We start from the raw sequence: 22,264 nt of genomic DNA, 5'->3' as shown, positions 1-22,264 counted from the left end.
AACATGTGGGAATTTTGTTGAATTTACATTAAAAAATATATAAATATAAAAATATATAAATATAAATTAATTATATATATATATATATATATATATATATATATATATATATATATATATATTATTTTTTTTTTAAAATATAAATTCAACAAAATTCACAAATGTTGATTATGGAGCTAAATATATATTTTTTATTTATTTATTTATTTTTATATAAATTAAACAAAATTCCCACATGTTGGTTATGGACAAATTTCTTTTTTTTCAAAAATCCATTAAAACATTTTTTTAAACAAAACAAAACGCCAACAAAACATTTTTTTTTTTTTACATAAATAAATAAATATATTTAAACAAGCTTTTTTTTTTTTATAAAAAAAAAAATATATAGATTTTTGAAAAAAAAAGACGTTTGACCATAACCAAAATTTTTGTCTTGTGACAAAAAATATGACCACTTTAGATCCTCAACAACTGTATTAAAAACATTATATGATTTTATTTTATTTTAAGTAGCTTAAAGCATATCACATCGCAAGACACTGTTGTCAATGTTCATGTCAACAACCCAATAACATATTTCCTGACTGATAAATGAACACATATCAAAACACTTAGCATGGCCAAAACATTTTATTTGTTCTTATTTTCTTTTAGTAAACTTTAGTTATCATGAATAAAATATAAACAGCCCAAATCTCCAAAATAAAGAATTACGTTTCATTAAAAACCTCACAGGATGAGAAAACAGTGAGCATAAGTTAGATAACGAGTCTGTTTTTCATTATCAACACCATTTGCTTTTCAAAACATAAAAAGAAACACTGTGAAACAAAAAAAGATAATTTCTATGCATGTCGAGACTGCTTGTTTCCGTCTCTTGGTTTTCCTATTACATACTGGGTGAGCTGATAAGAGGAACACTGTGAAAGCAAAATAAGGAAGTAAATAGATGTAGTGTTTAGAAAAGCAAAAATAAAGGCACTCATGGGCAGCCTAATGTATCGCCCACGGAAAAAAACACATATGTATTCAGTATAAAAATCTCTCAGACATCTCTGCACGTAACATGCTTAACACGTACAATGTAAATTAGAATACATGAGCCGGAGGCGTGTTAGTTACATAACAGAGGATGCAGCAATCATGCATTTTTATGGATCAAGTGAATATGTAGGTTTATGGGAGCAAGGTATGACCCATCCGTGACACAAAAGTTCTCACATTTGATGTAACGTGTAACTAAATGGCTCTTTCTTTGAACATATGGTACCTTAATCTTAACATATCAGGTTTTTATAATATCTCCCTGCTATGAGAGGGACAGTACAATCTTGATATTACGGGCACTTCATAGTTTGGTTTTTGTTTCATGGTAAGGCATAAAATTGGCATTAGCTATTGCATTATTGCCCTGCTTTTTAAAAAAACATAAATCTCAGGCAAACTTGGCCTTTAGGACTTTTGTTATCAGGACAATCTGAAGAAAACACATAGTTGAAAGACAATGGCACGATGCTTTAAATACTAACAGCGGCTGATGCATACACATTTGCAAATCAAACTGACTTTGAGCTGAAATGATTGGTGGTGTCCCTTTGAAGGAGTAACAGAAATGGAGCGAGTGCGCTAAAAGATGCAGAAAATGTGGGAGTGGTTAGTTGAAAACTGATTTCACTGTACATTCACTGCGTCCAAAGACCGCTGCCGCCACTTCTTGTTTAATGGCTATAGAAAGAGGTTTTGAGGAGAGCGTCCAGTAAACACGAAAAGGACAGATGAACATATATATATGCACAAACACACACGTCATTATTCAATGATTGCATGTAAGAATATGAGATCGTGGCTTTTAAAAATGTTCAACAGCTTCCACAAAGCGTTTTTTCTTTAGCAGAGGGCTACAGTGGCATAGAGCACTTTGGTGAGTGGTGAATTAAGGCAATACTGTGAACTCAGTGTTTGCAGGGCTGTTTCATTTGTCTTGCATCTTCTCTAGGATGGGCACGATCATGTCGAATTTGGGCCTCTTGGCGGGGTCCTCGTTCATGCAGATCTTCATTAGCTTGCAGATGTGAGGGGAAATGCCAGGCGGGATGGTGGGCCGCAGTCCCTCTAGTGCCACCTAGTGGAGAGAAAAGGGATAAGGTTGTTTGGTTTGGCTCCTCACTGCAGAGTAGGGTTGGGAATCGTGAGAAATTTTCCGGTTCCGGTTCCGCCTAACGATTCCGGTTCCATTAAAATTATTAAACAAATAGTGGTAAAGGAAAAAGGCACAATACACAACTCAAACAATCCATTTTGTGTTTATTACTTGCTCTAAAATTAATTTACAGGTTGGCAATGTCAAAAAAGTCCTGTACTGTACGTATATTACAGTATTAATTAAGCCATTCGTGCAACACATTTTTTTTTCAAATGAACACCTCTGAAATTGTCTTATTACATTGTATCTCTCTGTCTCTGAATAAAACCAAGTTATAAATTATATTTATTAGTTATATTTATTAATTAGTTGTATATTAATTTAATAGTAATTCAGTTATTCAGTGAACTTGTAAATAATAAATTGCAATTCAGCATTACAAAGGTAATTGTGCCTAAACGCTTACCTAAACCATGGTGACTCAACGGTTGACAAATATATATATATATATATATATATATATATATAGGCCTTTCACTATAAATCTGGTATAAGCCCTGTGGCACTCTGTGCTGTAGCAAATGTTTTGTCAAATTGCTAGTGCAGCCTCCTTTGCATGTTATTAACTTTTCACATGTGTTACATTTTGCTTCATTATCATTCATTCTTTGGAAATGAATCCATACTTGTAACTTTCTCTTCGCCATGCTGGTGGTCAACGAGAAAATATCTGACGCAAAACCGTAAATGTGTAGCGCGAGGGCTTTCAGTGCTGAACTGCGTTGCACTCCTGGAAGCGGCAGGCAACGTAATTAATATTCATGATGAGGTGAGCCAGGGTTGCCAGGTTTTCTCAACAAAACCCGCACAATTGCTACTCAAAACTAGCCCAAAACAAGCCTAATCGCGTTTCAGGGGGGCTTCTCCGGTAAAATTCGCATTTCCGGGGCTAAATATCCCATAATTGGGGTTGCTTCAACCCGCGGACATGAAACACAGCCCGCGGCAACAGTGGAAAACGGGACTTGGTAACACTGGCTGTCACTCTCTATTAAAGGATACGCTTCCAGCGCTTCGCACACACATTGCACCAGAACCGTTTTCGGAACCGAAACTTAGGAATTTCACGCGGTTCTGGTATTTTTCAAAAATCAGTTTCGGTTCTGCATAAGAACCGGTTCTCGGTTCCCAACCCTACTGCAGAGCCATTACCTCCCCTCGATCTCCAGCTCCTCCTCTCTTGACCTACTGTGGGCATGATGAGTGGAGCTGCATCCCCTAACCACACCCATAACCCCATCTCTCCACCCATTAAACAGGTTAAGCAGCGAGTTCTACTTGTTGGTTCTTGCTTTCCAAAGTCAGGTGCACATGATAGAATCTCACCTTCATGCCGATCTCCATGTTTGAGAGGTCAGCGAACGGCACCTCTCTGGTGACGAGCTCCCAGAGCAACACGGCGAAGCTCCACATGTCCGCAGAGCGCCGGTTAATCTCCTCGGGCTTCTTCTGCAGGGCTGAGAGGAGATGTGGAGGAAGATGTTAAGGTATCAGTGTATCAAAACTTTAGTTTAAGATGCAGTCACATTTATAGTTGTTCTGCAAGTTTTCACGAGCATCCATGCGACCTTCATGCAACACTACACTGTTGACTATTGACAATGGACTTTTTTCCTTGAAGGGTTAGTTCACCCAAAAATGAAAATTCTGTCATTAATTATTCACCCTCATGTCGTTCCAAACCCGCAAGACCTTCGTTCATCTTCGGAATACAAATGAAGATATTTTTGATGAAATCTGAGAGCTCTCTGACCCCTCCGTAGACAGCAATATAATTAACACTTTAAAGGCCCAGAAAGGTAGGAAAGACATCATTAAAACCATATATGTGACTACAGTGCGTAAAGAACAAACAAAAAATAACAACTTTATGCAACAATTTCTTCTCATCTGTGTCCGTGTCCCACGCAGCTTGCATAGTTACCGCAAGTGCATCGTAGGGATGTGCCGATGGACGATGGTTGACCGACATCACGATGGAGCGCCACCATCGTGATGCCACGCCCCCGTTGCGAGTCTGTTGTGAGTGCGACACACACTAATCCTCTTCTATAGTATTAGTTAAACTAAAAACTTAGCAGGGATTGCTCTGTAAATTAAATTGAGAATGTAACTTAATGCATATATGCTATTTTAAATACTGTAGTCTATGCCATATATATATATAAGCCTACATTTTGAAATAATTTGAGGCTGAAACATCCATAAGCATGCGTGTTTATTTAAGCACTTCCGTCAGTGAAACAACACACTACAGCCTATAAAACATTTAAACGATTTTCAGTAAATAATGGTAACCTTAAGAACATAAGAAAATTAAATATTAGTTAGAAAAATATTTGACTCAAACTATTTCCCCGCAAAGATGCGCCATATGAGAGGAATGTGCTTTGAGAGGAATGTGGGACAAGCTGGATAGACACCTTTTTGAATATCATCGTCTTCATGTTTTCTCCTGATGTAGCAAAGCAACACTTGTTGTAAAAGGTCTGAAGAGCGGATTTTATCTTCCACAGGGTCAAGACATTTAGCCAATATTTGATTATTCACTGCCGGAGAAAACGAAACTAAAATCACCGGTGTGTGTGTGAAATGCGCTATTCAAATAAACCAAACTTGACGGGCCTTACCAAGTTTAATAACAAGAACAAACTGTGTTAAATAAAAATTGAAGTAATAAGGTATTCGTCCTACAGTGTTTTTTATACTTTACCACAGTAAAGGATGTGAATAGTTATAATAGACTTAATTATAAGCAAACGAAAGGAAGAAACGTTTATAATCCCCTGCGAACATGCCAATTTAGGGGACATCGCCAACCCTAGTGCATCGCTTCCTAGTTCTACAACAGTCGCCGACTCACCATTGGCTAATTCCTGCGTCATCATCACACGCATACGTCGTGGTGTTCAATGGCGAGTCAGCGCCTGACGTAGAACTAGGAAGCGATGTACTTGGGGTAACTACGCAAACTGCGTAGGACACGGACGAGAAAAAATTGTTGCATACATTTATTTTTTTTAATTTTTTTTTTATACAAAAAGTATTCTCATCACTTCATAAAATTAAGGTTGAACCACTGGAGTCACATGGACTATTTTAACAAGGTCTTTCCTACCTTTCTGGACCTTGAAAGTGGTAATAACGTTGCTGTCTATAGAGGGGTCAGAGAGCTCGCGGATTTCATCAAAAATATCTTCATGTGTGCTCCGAAGATAAACAAAGGTATTACAGGTTTGGAACGACATGAGGGTGAGTAAATGATGACAGAATTTTCATTTTTGGGTGAACTAACCCTTTAATGCAGAGAAATATCGCTAATGTGACCCGTACCTTAGACAGATCTAGTGGATAAAGTGAAATCTTCTTGAGAAGTTTTGAAATGAAGAATTTAGAGAGTGAAGGAGAGGAATGATACCTTCAGGTGCCACCCATGCGGGAGAGTACATCCTGCCGGGACATTGGAAGGAGAACTTCACATCTGCCATGCTTATTCTGGCCGTCATGTCCTCATCAATCTGATGTCAGTGAATCAATGAGAACAGATTCATTAGGATAATCAAGCATGAAACCGTTATTTAGCTTAAACTCACTGTTTTTGCTGCTTCATACAAACTGCAGAAAAACTAAAGCTGAATCAGTGCTCTTTCCTATTCCCATTCCTGTTCTAAATCATTCTTGATGTGTCAAAGAGGCAATACACACACACACACACACACATATATATATATATATATTAGGGGTGTAACGGAACACGTATTCGTACCGAACCGTTTCGGTACAGGGCTTTCGGTTCGGTGCACGCGTATACCGAACGGTTTCCGAATGCCATCTTTAACAGTTAACAGTAGCCTTGTTTTAAGCGCGGAACACACTTCAATCCGAGTTCCCACACGAACATATTAAGTATTCAGTCCATTTTATCACGAAATTCAAACGATAAATGCCATTTTGACACTCTTTAATGTGGCGTGGCTGATCACTGATCACAGTTCAAGTGGCCGCGCGCATAAACGCGATCATCTGTGAACGCGATCGTTCATCTCTTCCTAAAGAATAAACATGAATGAACATCTGAAGGTATGTTGTGAATACATTACAACTTACTGTCACGTATCATATGTGGTGTAATCGCTCAATCAGTGTTTCAAAGGCGGAAAGACCTCAATATAACTGCTTGTAAACTAAACAATGTCATGTAGCATCAAATTTACCTCAGGCAGTCATTCAGTGTCCAGAATTTTATTCACTAGAGAAATCAACTCTTTCACTAAATATATGCAATATATTAGCCTATATATTCATTATATTCTAATTAACCTGTTAGGGATGTCTTGATTATTTCATGTATGTTTAAATAAACCTGTCATGAAAATGACAGACACCATGTATAAATGATTATATTTCAACAACGAATTGGAGAAAAAAACTATTTTATAATTAGATTTAGAAGTTATTGCAAAAAACTGCCTTATGTGAAGTTTAAATGTTTGCATACAATGTGTTATTTGAGTGTTGATAATTATACCTACAAATAAATAGCAACTGAATTTAGGCATATAGTTTGGGCTCTGTTGTTAACCTTTAAAATTAATGTGCAAGTAAGGGCTCCCTATATAATTTACAGCAATATCTTCAATAAACTTTTAGTTATAATTTAATTCATTTGAGGACAGACACTTTTTTTTCAGTAAACAACTGTTTAATAAAAATAAATAAAAAGCAATTTTGTAAAACTGCTGTACCGAACCTGTACCAAACAGTGACTTCAAAACCGAGGTACGTACCGAACCGTCAGTTTTGTGTACCGTTACACCCCTATAAATGGGATACTTTTATCAGCAAGGATGCATTAAAGGAACAATGTGATCTTGCCACTAGAGGTCGCTTATTCAAAACAAAGGCGTAGCTTGATGACTCCTTGATTTCGCAGAATCATGGGAGTTGTCTTCACCTCAGGCAGAAATCATATTCATAGATGAGCTAATGTATTAAAGATGAATTAAAATTACTGTAGTATGAAGCAGGGTGAGGCTGAAATCCGTTTGAACGGAACGAGGCGCTGGAGCGATTGCTAATGAGAGACAAGCGTGACACGTGGTTCAACAGCAGCAGAGCTTTTATCATGCAACAAACGAGCGCTTCCGCTTCTTCCGCTCATGCGTATTTGGGGTAACGCAGCACTGTTTTATCATATTAGATACATTTAAATGTGTGTTGAAAGTTATGTTACAATGCTACAATGTGACACTTGTTGCACACTGCAGTAAGCTAGATCGATATTAGGCATGGTACTCGCGGTAAAACAAGAAAACAAGATTTAAACAAAACGACTGTTGAGCTATAACAATGATTCGTTTTCGGTCAATGAATGTATCCAAACAGTTGCTCACCTGTCTAATAAAACACATAATATATTAAAGCGTATTTGGTGTTTCCATGGTTTCCACAAAATAAAATTGAACGATTGAATAACTTTTTTTGTATTTGGGGTGCCTATGTTGGCTGAGAGTCTGGGTCTATGGTTGTCTACTCACTCCTATGTCAACAAGATTCAATAGTTGATGGTGTTTAGAGATGTGAGCAGTACAGCTCTTAGTGGTTGGATAATCATGTAGTTTTGCCTTGGTTTCACTTGTGTTTGTGGGTCAGTGACAATACATTGTGCTTTAAACTGATCGTGACTCACAGATTGTCATTTTCTAATCTCGTTGAAACTAAAATCTTCAGAGACCATGAGAAATCCCCAACTAAAGAATGTTCATTAGCTGCAATTCTCAGCAATGTGAATCTCTCAACTTGTGAAGGAACGCACAGAAACTTCACAGAGAACTGAGACCGTTTACAGCAGTTCCTGTTTAGGGAAAATTCCACTGAATCAGTTCCACATACCATGACAACAAATAAACAAACATTGAACTTGTATTTTGAAATCACTGGTTAACATTGAGTAATGAATGTCTGTGGAAATGAATCTACAGCAAAGCTCCTAACTATGCATCATGTTCTCTAGCAGAAAAGACAGGAATAGACACTCAGGAAAAACTTATTAGTGGGAGGTGTCTGCTATCCGTTGCTCACCATGACACTCTTGCTGTTGAGATAATGCCGAGGGATCATGGGCTCCAGTGTGTGCAGGAAAGCCATTCCACACGCTATATCCAGGGCAAACTTCACCGCCTGCGTCTGATCCACAACAAAGTCTAAATGGACGAGAGAAAGAGGAAGATACAAAAAAAGACAGTGAAAAACGTCCTGAGAAAGACAGTTGGGGTAACTTGTATTTCTTATGCGGAGTCAGGAAACATTCAAATGAAGCAGACATACACCACATGATTTGTGGGAGACAGTAATGTGTGTTTTACTCACTGGTCCCCTCGTGAAGCACATTGTAGAGGGAGCCATAGGGCATCCAGTGTGTAATTATGATTGGATGAGGGGCGGGCGGAGCCTGACACGCCCCCAACATGGGCAACACATTTGGGTGGGAGAAGATTCTACAGCAGGGGAAACATCAAGGTGGAGAAGGACGCATGAACACACAGATACAACAGACAGCTGACACGATGGAGACATTTCACAGATTAGGTGGCAGATCAGGACAGTCCTCTCTTTTGGAATAAAAGAGTTTTCCCTATTTTTCAGTTTTGACATTCTAGCGTTTGTCCTTTGCATATTTAAATTCGTCCCCTTTAAAGCACTGCCACTACAGTCATACACATTCAGACGAACATCTTCGGTATTAATGAGGATATACCTGTATTGATGATAACCATATTTAAATTTTAATCTGGCTGACACTCCAACATAGTAGGTTGTATGCTTCTATACAGTTATGTACATGCTTATGCATTTCTTATGCATCTGTTGTGACTTAAGAAGACTTTGAATATAGTGCATGAGGCGCATGTGGCCTTTTTGAAGTTTTAAATTCAATTCTCCTTTCAAGTGCGATAACTTTGTTTGTGTACCACAAAAGAAAGAAAGTCAGACAGATTTGAAAAATTGCTATTTTACTCTCAATGATATTAGAGGTGACTCCGAATAGTCGAAGATTCGATGCTTTGATATGAGGAGCCCGATTCGACTACCCCAATCTCACAGTCGAATCTTCGCAGAGGTGTAATGAAACGAGGATCATGCCATTTTGGCTATATGGGTGCTCAAAGCCCCTTTCACACATTCACACTTTCTTTACTGGTAAAATATCTAAATGATCATCTTTGACCGTTGCGCCACATCTCGCAGCTTTTTCAATGTGTCGCGCTCTAGACTGCCTGCCTTATTTTCCATTCATCAGCGCTGTGGCTCTGCAGTTGGATACTATTACGCACGTCTCATGTTTTTAAGGGCAAAATCACGTTCTGTTTGATCATCCCCTCATGCCTTTCACTCAGACGTCAAAATATGTAGTCAAATTGAACAGATACTGAAAGTAAAGCGCTTCTTCTCATTACGGCGGAATGAAGACAACGGTGTAAAAGATGACTGCCATCACAGAAGGAATTTACCGGTATTTTGGTGTTGATGTGGGAAGGGTCTCTTACTGGTAAAAAGCCAGAATGCCGTTTCTTGTGTTAACAGCATATTTCTGTATTTACTGGTAAAATCATTTTCCCTGCAATTTCCCAGGATTGCTGTGTGAAAGGGGCTAATGTCTGATTTGACATAGAACCGGTTTTCCTCACACAAAATTTGAAAGACTCAAACCGACACAGGCCGAGGAAAGACTGCATTTTTTGTTTTCAATCAGATAGGGTACAAGTGATTTCAAAACATTTCAGCCCGGTTCTAATTTGATTTTTGGATGCCGTGAACATGTTTAGATAAAAAGACTGCCACTCCAGTTTAGCATTTTGGTCTCTGCAGTTAAAAAGACAAAGTTGACAATTCTACCTATATTTTCGTTATTTTAATAATTTATTTATATTTATTTTATTTATTGATCAGTCAGGGTTACCTAATTTAACTATTTGCAGCTTGTGTTTTGAATATATGTTCCCCTGCATTTTGTTTTTGTTCTGCACCTTGTGACTTGATTCTGACTTATTTCATTTTTATTAGAAAGATATATTTTGATCTAGTTTAATTCTGTAAATTCATTTTTTGGGTGCATCGATGTTGCACTGTTCTTAGTGCGTTTTCACACAGGCAATTTAGTCAATTGAATTAGATTTGCCGAAGTGAAATGCAAATCCTGTCTACATATTTGTTATTTTTTAGGTTTATTTATCCAAAGGTTTATTTATTCTTTAGTAGTATGGTTTTTGGTGACTGTTTCCTGATGGTTTATAGAACAATTACTCCGAGTCGCCCTCTGTCATTTCAAAGAAGAGTACAATGGCGTGTGCGTCAAGTATAAACGCCTCGTCCGTTTGGGGAGGAGCGCACGCAGTCAGCGGAGGCTTTAGTTAAAGCTATAATAATTTTGTTGTGTGCTATTTTCTAATTTGTATTAGTTTTTTTAAATATTTACAATAAATATATTTTAAATATTATTTCAGTTTTAGTTTGTTATTTTAGTATATCAAGTTAAACTAGAACTAAAACTAACATTTTCAAGTTAAATGAAAATGAGAAATGTTTCCTTGAAAATTAACAAAAATAAAATAAGTTTCTTTTCATTTTTTTTTTATATTTTCTTTTATCATTTGTATTTTTTAACAAGTAAGAAAATAGTTTTTTATGGTTTTAGTTTTAGGTCAGGATCTGAAAGCTCAATTGCCCCCTATATTACTCAATTGCCCCCCCGTAATTGCCCCCTATAACCTTAAATAGGGCACTATTTGAGGGGACAGCCATTTGTAGTGGTGTCCCAAACCATAGTGGACCTTATTGAGTGCACTCATTCTATCCCACATTACACTGAAATAACGACTGTACAGCCGATGTACACACAGCGGCTGTCCGAATTCACTCACTTGTTTTCATTCACTCCTTCAAGTGAACTGTATCAGTGGACTAAAGTAGGGAATAGTGATTCAGGGTTTAAGGAGAGATTTCGGATTCAGCCTTTGTATGTCTCCCATATTTGAAGCACCCACTTCGGGTCTTGCAGTCTCTAATAATGAGCTCATGAGTTGAATCAGGTGTGTTAGATGAGGGAGACATACAAAATGTGCAGTGCTGGGGGGTATTCCAGAGAGTAGGTTGTGTGACAACCTCAACTTTCGGTTCCAAAAACGGAGGTAACTTTCAGGGTATGCAAGTAGCCATAGCAACTCACTCTCTGAACATAACCTGCTAATTAATATAGTTATTAATTTAACCAAATTTGTTTCAGTTATATAATATACAATATTATATATTAATTCTAAAGAATTAGAATAAAAAATAAATTAAAATGTTAATTCAATTAAAATATATTTATTATTTATTTTATTCTCATCTCACACATGGATCTGCATTCAATTAATTAGCATCAAACTAAAAATATAATTTTTTAAAGATTACTTATTAAAAGAAAAGATGATTGCACAACCACCAAATAGATGGCGATGTACACTAAGTAGGTTATGTAACTCGCCATTAAACAAAAGAAGAAGAGGAAGTAGAATGGCGCACTTTTTCTTAGCGTCTGTTTCCATGGTGAATCATCGATTCGTTGCTCTGCTGAGAATGTCTTGTCTGTTCATGGTTAACAACATACTCTGAGTTGACTGAACTTACTCACGGACGCGTTTTTGGAGCCAGCATACCTCGAGTAAGCCAGGTTTGGGTTAATCAAACGAGAGTTCAAGGTATATATGGCGGTAGGTTAACCTTGCGTTCTGGAATACCCCCCAGGGGGTCATCCAGGACAGGTTTGAAAACCCCTATTTTAGGAAAGTATAATAACCCTGATTTGCAATGATTTCATGATGACAGAATTCATTCCCTTTATTCAGTGTAATCTGGGCACACTAGCGATTGGCGGTTCATCACCTTAGTTTAGGATACTCCTCATTGAAGTCACGGCTCTTTCTAGTAGTCCAGTCCCGCACATGAAGCATCTTGATCACAATCTCTGTGCCCTGCCAGCGGCCCTGCCACAGCTGCCAGAGAGAGAAAGAGAGAGAGCGAGAGAGAGGGGACACATCAGTGTTTCCATAAATGCTCTGAGACATGGTTTGGGCAGCTATTGTGGTTTGGTTTAGTGAATGAGCTCACCTCCCCAGAGTGATTCTCGTTGATCTTGGCCAGCATTGAGAGCTGCTTATAATCTATGCCAGAGGTTTTGTTAAGTGTGCCGTTACCTGCAAGCATCATGAAAAATTATGATTGTAATTAAACCTTGGTTGTGGGTAATTCATATAAATCATACATGGCAACCTATATACAGTTACACTGAATGACAACAAAATGCGTGTTTGCCAAAGCATCTGCGTTATGAATGTAAATGAGAATCAGATGTTCAGAGGGTGCTTACGTGGTCGAGTTCGAGTGGTTCCCTTCCAGAAAGTGTCCTTGAAAGGAACTTTGGTCAGGCTCTGTCCCTGTTTCTCTGCCAGCTCTGATTCATAAACGCAACAGAATTATTAGGGCTGATGCAACATATTATAACAGAAACAGATCACAATGTTGGCAAACAATCCTCCAACAAACCTACTGCTGACGTCACATTTGCTACATTAGTAAAGAAGAGTGTTTACCTTTCAGATTTGCAGCAAGTGGTGGTTTGGCCTTGTCCAGTGGAGTTTCTCCATATTTGTTGCAGATGCTCACCTGAGCACCATTATTGACCAGATCCTGGAGAGAAGATGTACGATAATATATTTGGTACAACGGAAGCTAAATTCAGGGTTCCTACACATTTTTAATTTCAAAATTCCATACTTTCCAAGACTCAAATGTCCAAATCTCTCTGTAGATTTTTTATTTAGACATATTTAACACAAATGGGTCATTCAGTTTTATATTTGGTATATAGTACATGAAATATTACATGATAACATGCGCTTATATGTCAGTTTAATACTGGAATCAAGGTTTGATGTTGCAAAATCAATCACCAAACAGCAAAGTACAGTATGAATTAAATGATGGTTTGCTCCTTTGCTGGTTTGAGTGGCACACGCACATTTGTTTAGTGAAGTTCAAAAGAGACACGCATATGTTAAAGACAAACAGTTTTGCATAATGAAAATGTGCGCCTTGCATTCATTCAGTCATGTTCGAAAATCTCTACATTTTTGCCATGAAATTACTCTGCTTGTTTGATACATTTATTTTTAGAAATTCATAATTTCATATATTTGGAAAGCTGAATAGGGGAAACAAATATTTTTCCATACTTTTCCCAAACCTGCAAATTAAATTCCATACTTTTCCTAAATGTGTAAATTGTTATCTTTTGTAAACCACCAAATTGCCAATGTTTAAACATTTTCATTATATTTCTGCTCGAATGTTAAAAGAAAAACAAAAATACAATGCCTTTTTCGATCAGTTATTTTAGTATTATTTATAACCATTGCAGTATTTTTTTTTATTTTTATTAATTTTATACTTTTTTTATTTTATATTTTTAGCTTTCATTTTAATTTTAGTAAGTTTAATTAAGAACATTGTCATTTTAATCGTTTTTTTATTTAATTTTTAAATTTTAGTACTTCAACTAATTTATTTTCTCATTTTCATATAAGTTTTTGATATAACAAAAATGAACTAGCACTATAGAGCTCCAAAAATTATGTAAATAAAAACACAAAATTGGTTAACATGATTATAACCAATAGGACTAAATTCCAAGTCTTCTGAAACTGTGGTAAAGCTTTATGTGAGACAGACCAAAATTCTAATGTTTCATTTATAAGAGCAGCTTAGACATTCTGCAAAATATCTTTATTTGTGTTCCGCAGAAGAAAGAAAACCAATTTATGTACTTTCCCCACACAAAGTATGGATTCAGAAGACAGATTCATAAAATATGATCGATACTGAAAAAGTCAAATACATAGTTCAGGGTTCCTACACAATTTTCATTTCAAAATTCCATACTTTTCCAGACTCGAATTTCCAGACTTTTTCCGACCATATTTAACTTGTTCTGATAAATTGTTTTCAAATTCAACTGCTAACAAGTGTTACATTATAAAGATTTAGTATTGGCGTTTTTGCCTTTTATTAGGATAGGAAAGTAGCTAGACAGGAAGTAAGGTGGGAGAGAGAGGGGGGCGGGATTGGGAAAAGTCCATGAGGCAGGACTCGAACTCGGGTCTCCCGAAGCACAACAGCACTACATGGCGACGCACTTACCCACAATGCTTTCGGCACCGACAAGTATGTTACACTCGGAGTCAAAACCTCTATGTAGGCTATCTAATATTTAGAAATCCTATATTAAAATATTGCCTTTTGTGACCTTAACGATCAAAATGCTAAATCAGTCACAATTTTTTTAAAGGATTATTAATTTACCCAAAAATGAAATTTCTATCATAATTTACTAACCCTCATGTCATTCTAAACTAATAAGACTTTTGTTAATCTTGGAAATCTTGGACACATGAAGATATTTAAAGGATTAGTTCACCTTAAAATGAAAATGTCCTAATAATTTACTCACCCCAATGCCATCCAAAATGGCCACCAACTCAGTTGGTTGCTCAAAAACTTAATTTATCTTTCACCGAAGAAAGTAAGTCATGGATATCTTGGATGGCATTGAGGTGAGTAAATGATTAGGACATTTTCATTTTGGGGTGAACAAGTCCTTTAATAAAGGGACTGAAATCTCTCAGATTTAAAATATTAAAAATGTTAATATAATAAATTCTTATGGTTTTGAAAGACATGGGGGTGAATAAATGACAAATTTTCATTTTGGGTGTACTATTCCTTTAAGAACTCCACCATCGACACCATGTTTTATCCTCAAACCCAACTTGCTTTCTCAAACTACAAAGTGCTGTGTTAACCACTGTTGAACTGAGGAAAGGAAGGAACACACACGTCTGACCTTTACTGCCATAGCTTGGCTACAAGTTTTTAATTCATTGAAAAAAACGATTGTGTATATATTTATTATATACATTTAGAAATTCTTAATTTTATATTTAGAAAATGAAATAGGGACAATAGTCTGGAAACATAAATATTTTTCCATACTCTGATTTATTTTTTCCATACTTTTCCAGACCTGGAAATTACTCAAATCAAATTCCATACTTTTCCAAAACCCGTAGGAACCCTGATAGTTATACACACTTTTTATCAGTATATTGGTTGCGGAAACAGGAATTTCAAATAATATGTAAAATACATTTTAAAAATATTATTTTGTGTGAAAAGTTGAGGGTCTAAGCTTTGTAATGATACCACATATGACTGTAAATGTCCATTAGGACTTTTAAATATCAAAGGACAATCATAATTACATAAATCCAGACCCGCTACCAGTAACAGTTTTCAAAGCTCTTGTTCCCATTCACATGGAAGAAGCCATTTATTTCCCTTCTAACAACTGAAATGTTCTAAACAATCTAGAATTTCTCCTTTTTCCCAGCAGAGGGCACTTCAGACTAACCTCAGCCACCAGGTCGTGGGCCCAGAAGCAAGCATAATGGAGAGGGGTGTTGCCGTGCTCGTTTGCCGCATTGGTATCTGCTTTACACTGGATCAGCTAGACAACACAAACCACAACATGATTTAGTATCCAGAACAGTAAACAGAAAATCTGTCTAAAAAGGTATAAAATGGACACTGTCAGTTCCTTTATTCCTTCTTAAAGGGGTTTAAAGTTTGTGTGTGTGTGTGTGAGTATTTATAACTCTAGGAGCTTCTGTTTGCACCTGTGTGTTTGTTTACACCTTTCCAGGACCGTTGTGGTCACTGTGGTTGTTCAGGTGCAGATGTGTGTGTATGTGTGAGTGTTAGGGAGCGTTTATCCGCTATGATCTGTTCGCACCTTGGTCAGAATGTCACGGTGGCCATGGCTTGCAGCCAGGTGCAGGGGTGTGTCATCGCCACGGTTCATGACATTGATGCGCGCCCCTCTCATGATGAGCATGTCCACGACGCCCGAACGACCCTCACGGCACGCCCAGTGCAACGGACTGAACCCGTGATCATCCCTGCGAGAAACAAACATATGTTAGCATAAGAGTCAGTAGCATATAATTATCACATGAACACTTAAATCACACTCAAAAAATATTAATGCCGAAATTTAAGATTGATGTACTTAAATTGCATTTAAAATTTCCATGTATTTGGATTACACAGTTTAATTAATATTATAAGATTAATTATCTTACACGTTCACATTACGTGAATCACATTAAAGGAGTAGTTCATTTAAAATGAAAATTACCCCAGAAAGTGTAACGCCTCTCGCAGTTCAAATCGCTTCAGAAGTCCTTTATTAACCCCCCTGGAGCCGTGTGGAGTACGTTTATTATGGATGGATGCAATTTTTTTGAGCTTCAAACTCAATGGACGCCGTCACTGCAATTATAAAGCTTGGAAGCGTCAGGATATTTATTAATATAACTCTGATTGTGTTCATCAGAAAGAAGAAAGCCTAGGATCGCATGAGGGTGAGTAAATCATGGGGTCATTTTTCATTTTAAAGTCAACTACTCCTTTAAGTTTATTTGTTTGTTAAAACTGGTCCAACTAATCCAAATAGTTGGAAATTCTATATGCAATTCAAATGGATACATCTTAAATATTTTTTGAGTGCATAAGGTTAGGAAACAATGACGGAAGTTTTGTTTTTGGGTGAGCTGTCCCTTTATATCAAGGCACATTTTTTTGAAGCAGTGGTTGGCGGTAAACTGTCTCCAGTCAGGCTAGTGTTCTCTCTCTCAGCTGTCTGTCTCCAGCCAGTTAAATATAAACAGCCGTTAACTGGCCCTTTCCTCTAGATTACATATACCCCCCTACCCCCCGCTGTTTGAGTCTGAGATCCATTCTCAGGCCTTCCTATTTCCTTTTCAAAACGCAGTAAAACTCTCACTTACTTCAAGTCGTTGGTGAAGCTACAATACAAGTTACAATAACAACTCTGTGATCAGATCAGAGCCTGTGCATTAGTGTTGCTACTGACATAGGTTTTTTTACTATTAAAACCACTGAACGCAACTGGTGTGAAAGTGTTCTAAAGGTAAAGTCTGCAGCTGGTCCTTATGCTCATCCCCACAGAGATCAGAAGTACAGTCTGCAGTAATGAAGTGTTTGTTGAAGAGCTGGGTGTGTGCAGTACAGTAGGAAGCCTCTGGATAAATAGTCAGGCCAGGAGCGTGGCTAAACTTAGGGTAGCTGCTGAAACTTCTCACAAGGTCCTGCCGGAACAGACCAGACCACACACAAACACACACACACACACACACACACACACACACACACACACACACACACACACACACACACACGCACGCACGCACACACGCACGCACACACACACGCACACACACACGCACACACAGGCTCAAATTTTATCACAGCTGAAGGGGCTCAAGACAAAAAACATTGTACAAAATAATTAAGACAAATATAATGGAAGACGCACAAATAAATAAAAACATTTGGACAATGGATCTTGAGCTTCCCAATGGGAATTCCGGAATGTTCATCTTTTCCGGCACATTTCACGGAAAGAATGCAGCAAAAAAGTAGCAAAGAAAGTACTCAAAAATAAAGCAGAAAAGGAAGAAATTTGGACAGAAAGGAAGTGGAGAAGAAAGAAAGAAAGAGACAAACAAATCAGCAAACAAAGGAAGAGTAAAGGAAGCATCATAAAAGGAAGAAACTGGGAAAGACAGGAAGAAAGTTGGAAAGAAGAAAGGAAGGAATAAAGAAAGAGGGGGAAAATAAAGCGGAAAAGGAAGAAAATGGGACAGAAAGGAAGCCAGTGGGAAAGAATGGACAGGAAAAAAAGAAAGAAAGAGGCAAACAAAGGAAGCATAAAGGAAGCATCATAAAAGGAAGAAACCGGGAAAGACGGGAAGAAAGTTGGAAAGAAGAAAGGAAGGAATAAAGAAAGAGGGGGAAAATAAAGCGGAAAAGGAAGAAAATGGGACAGAAAGGAAGCCAGTGGGAAAGAATGGAAGGAAGTGAAAGAAGAAAGTAAAAGAACAAAAGAAAGAAAGAATGAATGAAAGAATAAAAGAAACTGGGAAAGACAGGAAGAAAGTTGGAAAGAAGGAAGTTATTAAGAAAGTGAAAACAAAGCAGAAAAGGAAGAAAATGGGACAGAAAGAAAGAAAGAAAGAAAGAAAGAAAGAAAGAAAGAAAGAAAGAAAGAAAGAAAGAAAGAAAGAAAGAAAGAAAGAAAAGAAAGAAAGAAACAAAGTAGTAAAGAAAGCTCCAAACAAAGGCAACGTAAAAGGAAGAAAAAGGCAGAAACCGGGAAAGACAGGAAGGAAAATTGAAGGAATTAAGGAAGTGGGGAAAAACTATTTCCCATTTTCTTACGGCAAAGGAAGGAAATGGGACAAAATGGAAGAAGAATGGAAGGAAGCGAAGAAAGAAAATGAAAGAAAGAAAGACAATAGGACATTAACAAGAAAAAAGCAAGGAAGCGGGAAAGAAAGCAAAGGAGGAAGGAAAATGAAAGTAAGACACTGAAGGAAGGAGAGCTGTCAGCAGCGCTCCATCACACAAATGAAGCAGCAGAGGGGCTGGACTGAGGAAACCAGAGCGGGAACCACAGGAAATTATATTCAACGCTCTCTCTTCCCCTGCTAGCGGCTCCCTTCCTTTGCCTGTGTGAGTGCAAACGCTCTGGTCAATTCATGCCCAGTTAGTTTCTCTTGTCCTTGTAAGGACGTGAAGCATGCACTGTCAAGCACACACACACACACACACACACACACACACACACAGAGGAAGGAACGTTTACGCTAACAGACTTACAAACGTACAAAGACAGACTATGTAAACATTGATACTGGAGTCACACAGCTGAAAGATTACGTCTCGAGTCTTGCGGTTATACGATCAAAGAGTTGAAAAGCTCTCTTATTAAGAGCTTCCTCTGGCCAAAAAGCGTTCTGGGGTTGAGTTAGGCGATGATTTAAACGTACCACTGCACATCTGAGTTCAGTTCTACCTTTCAGCGCTGGTTGAGTAATCTGGCGGAGTGAAAGCTCAGACTGAATTAGATCATACAGCCACACATCAGTGAGGCGCCACGGTCTATAAACATATCTGAGCTAGCAGGCTAGTGAAGTGGGCCAAATCGCGGTATGTTACAGGAAATGTACATAATATTGCAGAACATCTAAAAGGACGTAGAAGTGTTATATTTTTAGACGGCGCGGCTAAAAATAAGAAGTTCAAATACAGGAAGCATTTTTAATAGTAACTGATTGTAAAAACGTGCATCTGATTGGCTTGAGCTGCAGAAGCTTCGGTGTCTGTTTCGAAGCCACAGGGACAAACACAGCTGGAACCTGGCATTTGGTTTGCTTCAGTCTCCTGCTCTTCTACCATCATTAGTGTCTCTGAGGCCAGTCCAGACATCAAGAATAAAAACGGCCACAAAAAGTGTCAGTTCCTCTTTGAGTCACAATTTGAGAGCAGACTCAGTCAACTAAAACTGGTATTTGCTACTAGAGAAGCAGATGCAGGATTTGGGCACTGATACGGATATCCGATCTTCAAAACAGCTTGAAATATAGATGGTGTAACAAAGTCATATACATTGCACACAAAATCCCAACAAAAGAACAATGTTCATTTGCGAGAGTAAAGTTTTTTTTTTATTTTTACTTTTAACAAAAAAAGTTACATTTACTCAATATTTATTCATATTCTTTCAATTTAGTACAGGTACAATATACAGATTTTCTCCTCATTGTTGTCACTAGTAGAGCAAGCTCCTGATAGGTTAACGTGGCGCGAATATCCACCAAAGTTCAGATTTTTCAGCCGCCTCATTCGCGCGAATCGCACCGCAGAATGTCTATTCGCGTCTTTGCATTGACTTAACGTGTGAATCACGTCATTCGCGTCCGGTGTGAACGCACCATTAAAGTTAACATGAAATCAAAATTGACTGTTTACTTTCTTAATACATGTTTGTGTTCTAAATGATTATGAATTAAATGTAACACTGTTAACATTAATATTATTATTAGGTTATAATTGAAATAATCATCTTAAAACAAATTACATTTTTAAAAATGCGCAAATGTCAATGTAATATTTCAAATTGTAAAATTTGTTTGGTCTGACACATTTTTAAAATGTAGTTTCATATTGATTTAGAATTTTGCATATTCAACATTTACCAACATAACAGAGACTGTAAATTAATCATGGTTGTTATTACTGTAATATTTTTTTAGTCTTTGTTATTTTTGAATATATTCATAAAAAAATGTGAGTTTTCCAAAGGTTTTTTGGATATTGCTTAACATTATTTTGCCTTCAGTTGAACAGGAAGATCTTTTCAAGATAAGTTTTTACATTTTGATGAAACAGCATACTAATAAACTATAGTAAGTAAAGTAAATATGTCGTCTATTTGAATTTTATGCTGACTTTAAACTTAATAAACTTAAATGGAGGCTTTAGGCGTAATGGCCAATTTTTCAGGACATTTCCATAGACAACATATTGCACATCTAGATGAGATAAGATAAGATAGACATTTAATACAAGTTCAGTTTGTTGACTGACATGCTGTTATGCGAAGCATAAACAACACCCATGTATGTCTGCAATTTCCTGTCTCCTCCCACAAAAGCGTAAGGTCGTGACATCTGAAGCCATGCTGAAACTCCGGCCTTTAAGAAAGACCAAACCACACAGCCCCTCTTCTCATCGCCCAAAATCATTTAATTAGGCAAACCTCAACAGGCTAAAGCGAAAGGCAAATCCCATAGCTAGAGTTTTTCTATTTCTGGAAAAGGAAAACACTTTGAGAAGGGTAAGAAGGGAGGGAGGGAGGGAGGGAGGTAGGGAGAAAGAGAGAGAAAGAGAGAGAGAGAGAGAGAGAGAGAGAGAGAGAGTGTGACACAGAGAGGACTGGTATGGCTCAAGTCAGCATGCTTTGCTTGGTGAGCTCATCGTATGGAAACTATTCGTCCCAACCATTTCGTTTTAGCCCAGACCATGCTCTCCTCCCACTCTTCTGAGTCACAAATTAGACATAGACTCCTACTCACACAGATTTGTAAAAGATCAGCTGTTGTTTAAAGTAGGGAATAGACATATAGCAGACAACGGGAGCGCTAACATAAATAAAAATGAAGGGTTTTGTCTAATTTTGGCATTTTCCTCTGCTGGCTGTTATTCAATCCAGTAAGTCAAACATTTCCTTGCGCATAATTACGAAGTCACAACTTGTGCCATGTGAGGAGCACAGGAAATGCCTAGATAGCGATCTACATCAGACGTGACGGCACGCCTCCCTAAACGCTTCATCTAAACTAGCCGCTGCCTGCAATCTGCTGATTTCGTGCTGAATCGGCACTGGCGAACCATAAGTCTCCGAGCCGTTCCTTTCAGGTAATAATTCTTGTGGCTGGCAGCAAGTGATGCAGGTCCAGATCAGAATCCTTACAGGTTCTTGGAGATCTACCTGAACATTTTTCTCAACTGTTCTGGGATGTATTAGTAAAGGAAGGCAGGCCAAGGCTGTTTGTGAGAGGGAGCTTGGCAGAGCTGGAGGTATTTGAAGAGGGTGCATGGATCAACTCTGCGTATGCTTTGCACCATATAGGGCTAGGAGTGAAATTCTGGTCTTCAACACGAGTGGAATGTTTTTCATTTCGTTTATAAGACATAGATGGGATATTTCAGGGCATATTACCTTAAACCTAGGCTAACAATGATGAGTTTTCGACAAAAGGCATGCACAATATTAACATTTTATAACAAAAATGTAATGATGTGCTCCATAACTATTAAAATAATATGACTCAAAATAAAAACTAAAATCAATCATGCTACAAGTGAACAAGAGTATTAATACTGAATCTCCTTAAAGGGGTCTTATTATGCCCTTTTTTGTTTTGGGTGTACTAGAATATGCTTTCATGCTTGATTGTTCAAAAACGACATTTTACATTATTACAGCACCTCTCTCCCCAGTCTGGCTCGAACACACCATTTATTTCCTGTTTC

At 37.6% G+C, this 22,264-nt stretch overlaps 1 protein-coding gene across 1 annotated transcript in view; it reads right to left on the bottom strand.

Moving 5' to 3' along the window:
- Positions 1 to 614: 614 nt before the first annotated feature.
- ilk (integrin-linked kinase) overlaps positions 615 to 22,264 on the bottom strand; it is a 30,971-nt gene continuing 9,321 nt past the window's right edge. Inside the window, exons 3-13 of the mRNA XM_079804092.1 lie at positions 16,095 to 16,260; positions 15,714 to 15,809; positions 12,838 to 12,934; positions 12,615 to 12,698; positions 12,356 to 12,441; positions 12,131 to 12,240; positions 8,576 to 8,703; positions 8,288 to 8,409; positions 5,625 to 5,724; positions 3,533 to 3,663; positions 615 to 2,125 (exon numbers count right to left, since the gene is read on the bottom strand). Of these exons, the coding sequence (XP_079660218.1) occupies positions 1,976 to 2,125; positions 3,533 to 3,663; positions 5,625 to 5,724; positions 8,288 to 8,409; positions 8,576 to 8,703; positions 12,131 to 12,240; positions 12,356 to 12,441; positions 12,615 to 12,698; positions 12,838 to 12,934; positions 15,714 to 15,809; positions 16,095 to 16,260 (1,270 nt within the window). The 3' untranslated portion in view covers positions 615 to 1,975. The remainder of the gene's footprint in view (positions 2,126 to 3,532; positions 3,664 to 5,624; positions 5,725 to 8,287; positions 8,410 to 8,575; positions 8,704 to 12,130; positions 12,241 to 12,355; positions 12,442 to 12,614; positions 12,699 to 12,837; positions 12,935 to 15,713; positions 15,810 to 16,094; positions 16,261 to 22,264) is intronic.

The sequence above is a fragment of the Gobio gobio genome (genome assembly GCF_949357685.1).
Source record: "Gobio gobio genome assembly, chromosome: 22".
Lineage (NCBI taxonomy): Eukaryota > Metazoa > Chordata > Actinopteri > Cypriniformes > Gobionidae > Gobio > Gobio gobio.
The sequence above is the reverse complement of the archived record's forward strand: the minus strand, read 5'-3'. Positions and strand labels throughout refer to the sequence as shown.